Source organism: Nicotiana tabacum, chromosome 23 (genome assembly GCF_000715075.1).
Source record: "Nicotiana tabacum cultivar K326 chromosome 23, ASM71507v2, whole genome shotgun sequence".
In the NCBI taxonomy this organism is placed as follows: domain Eukaryota; kingdom Viridiplantae; phylum Streptophyta; class Magnoliopsida; order Solanales; family Solanaceae; genus Nicotiana; species Nicotiana tabacum.
Window position 1 is genome coordinate 76,313,763 of NC_134102.1, and position 11,892 is coordinate 76,325,654.

At 39.0% G+C, this 11,892-nt stretch overlaps 1 protein-coding gene across 1 annotated transcript; it reads right to left on the bottom strand.

Moving 5' to 3' along the window:
* Nucleotides 1-253: 253 nt before the first annotated feature.
* On the bottom strand, nt 254-10,718 carry LOC107804456 (uncharacterized). Its single transcript, XM_075245428.1, has 9 exons — nt 10,286-10,718; nt 9,997-10,200; nt 9,535-9,592; nt 9,350-9,412; nt 5,295-5,364; nt 1,410-1,525; nt 1,151-1,240; nt 947-1,078; nt 254-789 (listed from the first exon to the last, which is right to left on the bottom strand). Exons 1-9 carry the CDS (start codon nt 10,642-10,644, stop codon nt 652-654), a joined length of 1,230 nt encoding a protein of 409 aa, XP_075101529.1. The 5' UTR covers nt 10,645-10,718; the 3' UTR covers nt 254-651.
* Between the last annotated feature and the right edge of the window lie 1,174 nt (nt 10,719-11,892).

Genomic DNA, 11,892 nt, shown 5'->3' on the forward strand with positions numbered 1-11,892 from the left:
TCTATAGACATCCAAGGGGGGAGTGTTATAAGAAAAATCAAATTATGGTGGATGTCTACTCTTCCTCCATGATCTTCTCAAATGCTTAATGACATATTTCTATGCTTAATGACATATTCAATGACATATTTTTTTTTCCACTTTTCATGCCTATATAAAGGCCTTGTAATAGATAAGAAAATACACACAATTGAAGAAGAAAATTTCTTCCTTCTCTCTATCTCCATTTCTTGTTTATGTTTTACTAAATTGCTTTTATTTTATAACACTAAACAAAATAATTAACTCCAATAATAAATTCACAAATTCTTACAGGTGACAAATACATGCACCAAAGAGCAGACGGCGGACTAGACTTGGACATTTAGCGTTTTTCGCAAACTGACATAGACGGAATTAAAAGGAAATCAACGAGGCCACCTTATTATGGCCATGTTAGATTACCCCAAATAAAAGTAAAACAACAAAACGAACACAAATAATTCTATGAATGCATGTTTTCATTTTGGGAAGGAAATATTGTGTATTATCTTTGTGATGTTGTACTCGACTAGGGGAGGTCCGTTTAACTGTATTACTATGATGATATATGTGCATTTTTCTACATCGTTGAGCTATAAAATTGTGCTTCCGTTCCATGTTTAAGCAGGTTCAGAACTCGTCGATACGATCGAACCAGTTGACAATGGTTGTACATAGGCCCTTAGTGTCATTTAAGGCAACAGTTTTAACCACTTGCGCAACAGCATCTGCTGGAGTGTATACAGCTCCTACTCGCCATTTTGGTTCCTAGTCAGTAGTCACCAAAACAAAAATTCACTCTGTTCAATGCAATGTTCACTAAGTGTTACTATAAGAGCAATTTTCATATTCTATATCCTAATATATTTCTATGGCTAATAAAAACAAGTGAATAAAGCAAATCATGCAACAATGTGCAAGTTACCTGAATGCACGGTGTGATGTGGTTACCGGTTAATGCAATTTTCTCTACTTTTCCACCAAAAGATTCTACTCGGGGCTTTAATGTCTCTTCAAGTCGATCTGTCTCATCGATTGTATCAGAGTCAAACTTCACCTGAAAAGGTTCTATCCCATCAAAACTAACATTTACTAGAAACTACTTTTCAACCACAATATGAATGAATACCAGCAATGTACGCTTGACGTTGTATGAGTTTTTGAAACACTCAAGATTTTCAGAGGGTGTTGGCTTGAACTCTGATATCCCTTGAGCAAGCTAAAGAAACAACAATCTCATTAATAACTAAGACCAAAACCATAATCTGCTTAAATTTGAAATGCATGAAGAGAGAGAGAGATTTAGCAACATATATAACATTCAAAACTGTAACAACATGTAAGGGAGACAACAAATTTTTCAACCAAATCAAATGGACAGAACATACCTCGCCAAATACCAAAGGCAACTGATCAGCAAATTTAGTCAACGAAACAACTGTTTCTGGATCATAATCACGGATGATTGTTCCAGCTGTATCAAGTAACACCCTCAATGCATCTCCTACATAGTTGGTCAGGTCATATATATACAGCGAACGATAACTCATTGAAGCTCTTGATCAAGCGCATGCAAGATTGTTGTCTTAGACCAGAATTACTAATACAAAAAAAATCATATTGATACATCACTCACTCCATTCAACCCCTTATTTCCAGCATTGCAACATCTGTAACTCTTAAACTTTAATTGAACTTTGCAAAAAGCTGTAACACAATCATCAAGAAGACTGAAGTATTAAAAAGGGTACACATTAGAGTGTCTAAAGAAGCTTCTTGCTGATAGCTTAAGTTACTGTTATGTATACGTATCAACACGGTAAGATGTCAAAAGAATATCAGTCTTATTTTTCTTGATCATCTTGATTTTCTTGGCCCTAGTTTCATACATAATGCTGTCAAAATTTTGACATGGGGATGGTAAGATTTAAAATGAAGTTTCCTTTTTATTTTTCCTTCTCGTCGTCTTAGTGTCGTGGGTTGGATGTTCATGCTATTTCACATGAGAATAGATCCAACCTTTACCAAACTCATACTAACACTCGTAAGACGCATTAAAGTCCATGAGTGAAACCAAAATCAGGTTACACACTGGGAGGGTGTTGGGTTATGTAGTATTCCACTCACTGAGATTAAAAAAAAAAAGAGTTATGTGGAGTCCCACATCTGGTATATATAGACAACTGAAGGGTTTATAGAAGTCTTGGATTACTTCATCTAGTGGCGTAAGATTTTGCTGCATGTTTAAATTCTTTCATATGAATTAATGTGCAAAGTTAATAACTTCTTATGTCAAACATCAACAAGACATCGTCAGTATCACTCAGGTTAAAGAAACTGTTGTAGTTTCTCATTAAGAATCGGTCAAAAATTTAGTAGTAGTATCTAAGATATATATTAAAAAACCAAAACCAAAACAACATTAAGGCAGGTCAGTACCATATTCACAAGATAAAAAACAAAAAAGCTAGTGGTATGGCAAATCAACTAAAGATTCTACCTCCTCTAGCAAATCAGCTAAAGCTCACACTAGGAGGATATTTTTACTTCTGCTTGATCTAAAAAGATTATATCTCTACATCTAATAGCCATTTTAAAACGAAGTGATTGATGCTCCACAAAAAGTGGAATATCAGAAAAGGTAAAAGTGGGATTTCTTGTAATTTGGCACCAAATGACTAGACTCATATACAGTTTCTAAGATCAATTGGTAGACAGCACATGGGCTTGTCCAGTTGCAGGAGAAAAGTAGAAAAAGGAGAAAGAGAGTAGGAAACAAAAGAGTGTAGTAGGCAAAGCAGGAAAGGAGAAATTAAATAATTTTCACATGTTCCATTGAATTTGACCCACTTTCCTTTTTTCCGGTACAAAAAACTTCACCTATTTCTTAAAATGAAATTTTTTTCTTCGTCGAACAATTTAAACTCATAAACAAATATTAAATCATCTACATTTTTCTAATTAAGTATTCCACTTCTAAATAATTCAGACAATTTTTTGAACACTTCTGCATCAATCTCAACATAAGAATCAATTTAAGCATTTTATTCTTAAGCTCCACATAAGTTAAATTAGGTAGATGGAGTAGCAGTTACTTGCAAGATTGCTGCATAAAGGAAAAGGAAATAGGAATTGACATCTCTAAACAAGAAAATCAGAATTTAATGTTTCTAGACACTTCAAACTTATGGTTGATCATGTTTTGAAACATATTTTTCTTATGAACACCCTACCAAGAGGAGGAACCAAAACTCTCTTTCAACTTTCCTCACCCCCCCAATCGACACCCTAGCCACCCCGGCCCCCCAGACCCTAGAACTACCACCATGCATCTCGATCTCACCCCAACCACCCTCAATACTTCCCCCGGTCCCCAAATCCCGCCACCCCTCCCCTGACGGCCCTCGGACTTCGGGACCCGAATCCCGACCTAAAGTTCAAGGGGTCGAGTTCGACGTCAGGATTTGGGGTCGGGATTCAGGATCAAGGTTCGAGGGTTGGGTACGAGGTCCGGGGTCGGGGTTGGGATCGAGGTTTGGGTTCAATGTTCGAGGTCGAGTTCAGGATATAGGATCGAGGTCGAGGGTTGGGTCAGGTTCGAAGTTTGGGGTCCGGATGGGAGTTGGAGGTCGCGGTCAAGATCGGGGATCAGAGTGTGGATCGGGGATCGGAGTTTGAGTTCAGGGTCGGGCTTCGAATTCGGAGTTGGGGTCATGATCACGATTCGGGGACCATGGTCGGGGTTCGGGTTCATGGTCAGGGTTGAAGTTCGAATTAATGGTCGGGGTCGGGGTTTGGGGTCAATGCCGAACCCAACACTCCAACCCCGAACCCTTGTTCCAACCCCAACACCTAACCCGTGACCTGACCCTAAACCCCGATCCTAATCCACCAATTTCGACCTCGACCCCAAACTCCGACCTTGTTCGCGCCCCCAACCCCCAAAACCCCCACCTCGGTCCTAACCCCAACCCTGATCCTGACCCTGACCCTAACCCCGACGTTGAACCCTAGTCTGAAATGTTAGGAAATGAGTAGAGAAGGCGGCTGGTCTGAAAGAATAAAAGGGTTAGTGGAAGATATGTGATATATTAGGTATTGAGTAAAGGTGAGGGACACGTGGACGGTTAGGAGCTAATAATAAAAGAAACGAGATGAACGGCCCAGATTAGAAGATGAAGAGTAGGTCATCGAACGGTCCAGATTGACTTCCAACAATTATAACAACTAACGGAAAAGGAAGAGGGGAGTTAGTTAGAATACGGTATTATTTGCTACTTTCTCTCTCTAATCATTTCCTAATTCTCTCTTCCCTCTTCTTCTGGATCCTTCCTCACCTTCATTTTTGTTCTTTTAGGTGCATGAGCTCATCAATGTTGTAACCATTCGAATTAATCAATAAAGCTTCCAATTTGAATTTTATTCCTTTGGTCAATTACAATTTTGTGTCAATTTTCCAAGTCTATTACATGAAACCCCGACTTCAACCCCACCCCCCGACCCGAACCCTAAAGCCGACTCTGACCCAGAACATCGACGTCCCTGACCCCCGACCTGAACCCCCACTGCCCCGCTCCTCCTTTGTCCCTTACCCATTCCATCTCCAGTGTTTGCGTAGATTATATATTTTCTGCTAACTCACCAAACACTAGAAAATAAGTAAGAAAATCACTTATTTTCCAGGAAAACATTTTCTATGAAAAACATTTGCCTTTATACCAAACAGTCAAACACACCCTAAAGTCTTTCATATTTTCATCAGCATGCAAAAGAGATAGGAGAAATCTAATTGTTTGAGGTGATTAATAAAGACAAAGAGCTATGTGCATTGTAATTTGTTTATTACATTAATCATTTTTGCATCACCTCAAACAGATATTATATCTATCCCCAAAAGATTTTAGCTTTGTCCTGGGTAGTTTGCTACTCCGAGATTTTTGTGATATGGGTATGTCACAATGAAAAGAAACAAAGCTAACGGCTGCTTTACTTTTCTTCCCCCGTCCCCCCCCCCCCCCCACAAAAAAAAACGAACTAATATCAGCACTGCCCTCAGTAGCTCTGAACCGTTAAGATAGAGCAGGTAATTGTCAAGGTTAATTAGTTAGATTGAGTGAATAAAATTTCACTTGCAAATAGTGAGTCTCCCCAACCTTACTTGAATGAGAACTATAGTTTCAGACTTTCAGCACAACATACTACAAATATGTAGAAAATCACTACTATGGTTTCTAGGGGGGATTAATAATAGAGAAGCAGTTAGATTGATCTACCTGAAGCGGATTGAGCCATTGAATATACTGGAGATATAATAGGAACCATCTGGCCAACAAGAAGACCTAACTGCAAAATGGGATCAAAACCACAAGAAATGATGCATTTTGGCAGCAAATTGTTCTATGGAGAAAATAAAAGCAAGACTTGAAGTTTCTAGAAAAACAAATTGTTGCAAGATTTCATGCTTCTTTCAAAAAAGTAATTACGGCATCTGATCCTTCCTCGTCCACATTTACTCCTATCAGAAAACACCTATATTACAAGCCAGTACCATACATAGTTCTCCTAATAGATTATCAACCATCCCTTAATCCACACCCTTTGACGAACACACGAAAAGAAAAGAAGAAAGTGCTTAAATTTGTCTAACACTCTGCTCACCTATTTTCTCTATCAAACCATAAAACAACTTACAAGGCAGATAAGCTTCTGTTGGCTTCCATCCGATTTGCCATCAGGGAGTAGGAAAGGAAAAAGAATGGAATGAAGTAAAGCAAGTTATCAGAGACTCAAGTGTTCTCTTTGATGCCAATGGCGTGCCATTAGACCAGATATAGATCTTCTCCTTAGCAGTCAAACTTCAGCACTCGTGCCTCTCCCACTTTTTTCATTCTATATCATTTTTTTTTATAAGATAAATTGTATTAATCAAAAGGGAGAGAACTCCCGTATACACGAAGTATACCAAAAAGTAGAGAATTTACATCAGAACATGATTCTCTACAAAAGACGCCCAATCTTCTATACAAGTAGGGGCTAAATGAGTGCACCTGCACCAAAAAGCGATCAAAGATAAAAGACTATTCTTAAGATGTGAAAAAGGAGACTCAATCCCCTCAAAAGCTCTCCTATTTCTCTCCCCCAAACTATCCACATGAGAGCTAACGGGGCGAACTTCCACGCCTTTTGCTTTCTTCTTCTACGGAAACCAGCCCAGCTATATAACATTTCCTTTACAGTGCTTGGCATCACCCATTGAACACCAAAAAGATTCAGGATTTCCCTCCACAAAGCCAAGGACACAGGGCAATGCAACAAAAGATGATCAACTTCTTCCCCTGAGCTTTTACACATATAGCACCAACTAACAAGTGTAATTCCTCTCTTTCGAAGATTTTCAACAGTCAAGATCACTCCCCTCGCCGCTAGCCATCCAAAAAAGCACACCTTCGTGGGCGCCCTAGGAATCCAGATCGAGTATGGAAAAGTGGCCTCCTCTCTCACCAAAATACTCTGGTAAAAGGACTTTACGGTGAACAAACCATCGCCACGCAAACCCCATCTCCAAGAATCACAAGATGGTTGGGGCCTGTCTTGCCCATATAGCAGTGTCAACAAATCTTGGAGCTCCGCAATCTCCCAATCTTCCATGTTCCTTCTAAATAAGAGGTCCCATACTACCCCCTTCATGCTCCTTACGAATCTGTTGGACCATCAATTCCTTCTGGTTTGAAACTGTGAAGACGTGGGGGAAGGAGACCCTCAGAGTATCCTCTCCACACCACCTATGATTCCAAAAGCTGATTCTCCTTCCATCTCCCACCCTGTAAGTGATGTTGCCACTGAATGCTACCCAATTCTTCATGATGCTCCTCCACATGCCACACCTGAAAGGTGTTGTGATTGCCTTGGTCCTCCAACCCCCTCCCGTGGAATCGTACTTTTCTACTATGACCTCCCTCCATAGAGCATGCTCTTCTACCCCGAATATCCACAGCCACTTCCCCAATAAAGCTTTGTTGAATACCCTAAGATCTTTTCTCCAAGTCCACCCCACTTTTTTGGGGAAGTGACTGTCTGCCAATTCACTATATGAAACTTTCTAGTTCCATCCGCCGCATCCCAAAGAAAATTCCTTTGAAGCGGAGCTTGCAACAGGGACAAGTAATAGGTGGACATACTCGATAAAGTGCTTTTAATAAGCATTTCCTTACCGCCTTTTGACAAATACCATTTCTACCAGCCTGCTAATCTTTTTTCAACTCTTTCGATCACTGGATTCCAAACCGTAGTATCCTTATGCGAAGCGCCCAATGGGAGACCCAGGTAAGTAGTGGGAAGGGAGCCCACCTTACATCTGAGAACATAAGACAAAGCATCAATATTAGCAACCTCACCCACCGAGAAAATCTCACACTTGCCGAGGTTGATTTTGAGTCCTGATACTATCTGAAACCACTGCAGGACCTGCTTCAGGTAGGTCAACTGATCCATATCAGCATCACAGAAAACCAGTGTATCATCCGCAAAAAGAAAATGAGAGATTCTTCTGGTATTGAGCACCCCGATCGGAGCTGAGAATCCTCTCAAGAAGCCTCCGCCCGCCGCACGATCCATCATTTTACTCGGAGCATCCATCACTAGAATGAATAGCATGGGGGATAGGGGGTCACCTTGTCTGAGACCCCTGGAGCTGCCAAAGAAACCACACGGGCTACCATTAACCAGGACAGAGAATTTGATTGAGGAAATGCAGAACTTGATCCATCCCCTCCATCTTGCCCCAAACCCCATCCGCATCATAATGAAGTCCAGGAACTCCTAATTGACATGGTCGAAAGCCTTCTCAAGGTCCAACTTGCATAGTAAGTCGGGTTCTCTATTTTTTCTTCTGGAGTCTACAAGTTCATTTGCCACCAAAGCAGCATCCAGGATCTGCCTACCTTCTACAAACGCATTCTGGGAGGACGAAACAGTCACGTCAAGAACCTTCTTAAGTCTGTTGGAAAGCACTTTAGAAATAATCTTGTAAATGCTCCCCACGAGACTAATAAGCCTGTAGTCTCTAATACAAGATGCATCTTCTTTTTTAGGCACAATAGTAATAAAAGAAGCATTGATACTTCTCTCGAAAACATCATTCACATGGAAATATTCAATGGCTTCCATCAACTCCCCCTTGATGGTGTCCCAAAAGAGTTGGAAGAAGGCCAATGAGAAACCATCAGGCCCGGGGGCCTTATCACCAGCACAACTTGACATAGCCTCGTGCACCTCCTCCTCCTCGAAAGCCATTTCTAGCCACTCACTGTCTCCATCCCCTATGTGGTTGAACTCTATTCCCCCCAAAGTCGGCCTCCAACTAACTTCCTCTTTGTATAAGTTCTCATAAAACCACACTATCGCCCATTTTACCTCCTCCTCTCCCTCAATCCTCACCCCATCCACAACTAAGGTCTCTATGAAGTTTCTCCTTCGATTTGCAACTGCCACCCTGTGGAAAAACTTGTATTCGAATCCCCCTCCTTTAACCAGAACGCCTTCGATTTTTGCCACCAGCTAGTCTCCTGAGCTATTGCTAACTCGACTATTTCTCTCTTAACCTCCCCCAATCTCGCTTTCTCAGATTCATCTAACTCCCTCGTCCCTTCCCCTCTTTCTAATTCCCCCAATTCATGCATAAGTTCCGTCATTTTAATCTCTACCCTCCCAAAAACCTCCTTATTCCACCTAATAATATCTCCCTTGAGCAATTTAAGTTTCTTCGAAAGATGGAATGAAGGTGTCCCTGATACCCCGTAGCTTGTCCACCATTCTTTCACCTTGTCACCGAATCCTGGCACTTTGTATATCATTGTTTCTATTTGTTATAAACCTCACAAAAGCATATTTAACTTTGCTAACATGACATGATAACAGCATTTCATACGCTTTTATTAAAAATTCAGGCTTCTTTCTTTGTTCATTTTTGGCGGGGTCTCGAGCAAAGATAATTACCTTGACCTCGGAAAAGGAACTAGACATAAGTATACCATTAAGATTATGAGATATCATAAGTTGAGAAGGAACACATAGCAGCGGAAAGATAAGTTGAAGCATTTGTACAGAAGCCATAACCACACACGGATGTTCAATACTTTAGGAATTAAAACAGAATAAAGGGAACAAAGTAAAAGAAAAAATCAATTTTGTTATTCTCAAGCTAAAATGGATTGTATATTGTCTCTAGTTAGAAGATGAATGATGAAAAACACTAGGTGAAAGACAATATAGCTGCACAAAATTAGAATGTTAAAAGCAAAATATAGCATGTGAGAAAGCGACAAGTTACCTGCTCAAAATATGGCACTGCCTCTGACGCTGGCCTATTATTGTACGATATTATAATATTAGCCTTCATGAAATATATAAAAATGGATTCAGTAAGACATTCATTTCTTTGAACTAAAGGTTCAGAATTCTCTATGACTGCAGGTAAATGGAGGTAGACTGTAAGCCAAATGTCAAAAGCCAAACCTTAGGTATCTTCTCACAAAAATAACTTCCTGTAAGTGCTTGAATAAGAGCACCATTACTGCAATATGCATGGTACCGAAAAACAAAAAAGAAAAAAAAAAGACATCTTAGCCAGGTAAAACTATATTCACCTCTAGCACTTCAAAGTATAAAGAGTTAAAATTAGTGAATGCATTTGAAACAAGCCGATTAAGCAAATCTAACTCAGACTGAGCTCCATCAATGGCACACAAAAAGAATGATATATTTCTATATTTAGAAATAATTTTAACATTAAATTCCATTACTCTAAGTGAAAATTTTTATAGTCACAGAAATGTTATGCGTATTTAATAGGAGAAGTATCAAAATACTTTCACAAAACTGAGTCAAACTAATTACATTAAAAAATAACAAGCCTTTGGACCAAAATATAAGGAAACAACAATGGAAAAATAGAGTGATTCAACTCAAATTAATTACCTGTGGCCAACAGAGTAAAGTGGCAAATCAACAATGCCAGCAGCAGAAAGGCCAGAATCAGGCAACCCTGATGCTAAAATTGAACCAAAACAAGCATGAAATCTCTCGAAAACCTGTCTTGTGACTTGGGCATGATCAAATGTCACATTGTAAGGCACACATATTATCAAATACCCTTCTCTCGCCAAATTTTCAAGCAAATAACTGTTAACAAGAAAACCCCCAGAACAAAAAATCAATAAAAGATTAAAACTTTAATACCAATTCCAGAAGGTACAACTTGTTTAACCTGTAAGAAACTTCAGGAACAGCTCCAATAAAAGCACCACCAACAAATTTGATTATAGCTTTGGGTTTTTTACCCTTTGGTGGAGGAATTACCAAACAAGAATCCATCCTTTTGTAAAACTTAGCAGTAGTGGCATCGTTGTAATTATAATTTGTTCTTGTGGAGTTGAAATTTTCTGTACCCACACATTCATTTGAGAGAGTCATTTTAGGAAACTTCAAGAATTTTGGGTTCTTGAGATTTAGAGGAGAAAAGGGGTGAAATAAATCTGTACATTTACTTGGGAAAAAAGGTTTTTGTTTGATTTGATGAAGATTAGAAGTGAAAGTAGTAATGTAAGCTGCAGAAGTAGAAGCCATCTCTCTACTTTGAGAGTGAAGCAGTGACGGAAAATGGAGAGTTGAACATCTTTTTAATTTGTGGAGCTGTGGATGGAGGCTATTATGTTACGTGGCGTGATTTTAGTGATGTTTTGGAGATTCTTTGTTTCTTTTTCCAAGCTATAGCAATGATAAATTGTGTACTTAAATGTTTTAGTAGTAGATTTTAGTAAATTTTAATTCTTATATCAAATGTATACACCCTATTTATTATAAATCAAAATTATTTTAAAATATTATTTTTTATAGTTATCTTTGATATTTTATAGCAAAATAAGTATTTTATGGTATATACTATCATTGAGACATGAAATAAAGCATGAAATACGCAATTTATGTTTTTCCTCTCTATTAGACAGCTGGACATACCTATTTTTAAGGGATTGATGTTACTGTATTCATGAATACATGCGCGTACGGTTGTATTCATAAATACAGCAGCGCAAATACATGTGAATACATGCGCGTAAAGCTGGTCTGCCCTGATTTTAGGCGCTTTTTGTTGTTGTATTCATGAATACATGGCGCGAATACATGTGAATACATGCGCGTACAGCTGGACTGCTCTGATTTTAGGCGCTTTTTACTGCTGTATTTATGAATACAGCAGCGCGAATACATGTGAATACATGCGCGTACAGCTGGACTGCCCTGATTTTAGGCGCTTTTTACTGTTGTATTCATGAATACATGGCGCGAATACATGTGAATACATGTGCGTACAGCTGGACTGCCCTGATTTTAGGCACTTTTTGCTGCTGTATTCATGAATACAGCAGCGCAAATACATGTGAATACATTACCGTAACAACTGAATAGTAGCTATAGGAAGTAATTATTCATATGATAGCTATAAGAAGTTAATAGCCACCAAATAATAGTGATTTCTAAAAAATTCTCTAGATTTTATTTGACAAAATGGTACTACTATGAAGTATAGAATCCTTCATTCTTCATAGAATCCTTCATTTTCTAAGGGTGTGTACTTCTACTAGTGGTGTTGTGTCCATGCTGAGCATGGGCCCAAGTCCAATTTATAATAGCTTAATACTTTGCATACAAATAACTTTTCGGCAACTACCTGGAAGTGTGATTAGAGGAGGAAAAGATAAATTTAACGCCTATTATAGTCCATGATTCCTATACAATTGCTAATATATCGTCACTTATGTATGTTGTAGCTAGTTGATTAATTTCGTATCAGACATTTGGATTCATACGTATCAC

Bases quoted from the DNA above. Each gene is read 5' to 3' on its own strand.
- LOC107804456 (XM_075245428.1), bottom strand. From the start codon at position 10,644: ATGGCTTCTACTTCTGCAGCTTACATTACTACTTTCACTTCTAATCTT. The intron at 9,593-9,996 runs GTAATTAATTTG...TGCATATTGCAG, and splicing joins CTTTACTCTGTTGGCCACAG to TAATGGTGCTCTTATTCAAG. The intron at 1,241-1,409 runs GTATGTTCTGTC...TTGTTTCTTTAG, and splicing joins TGCCTTTGGTATTTGGCGAG to CTTGCTCAAGGGATATCAGA.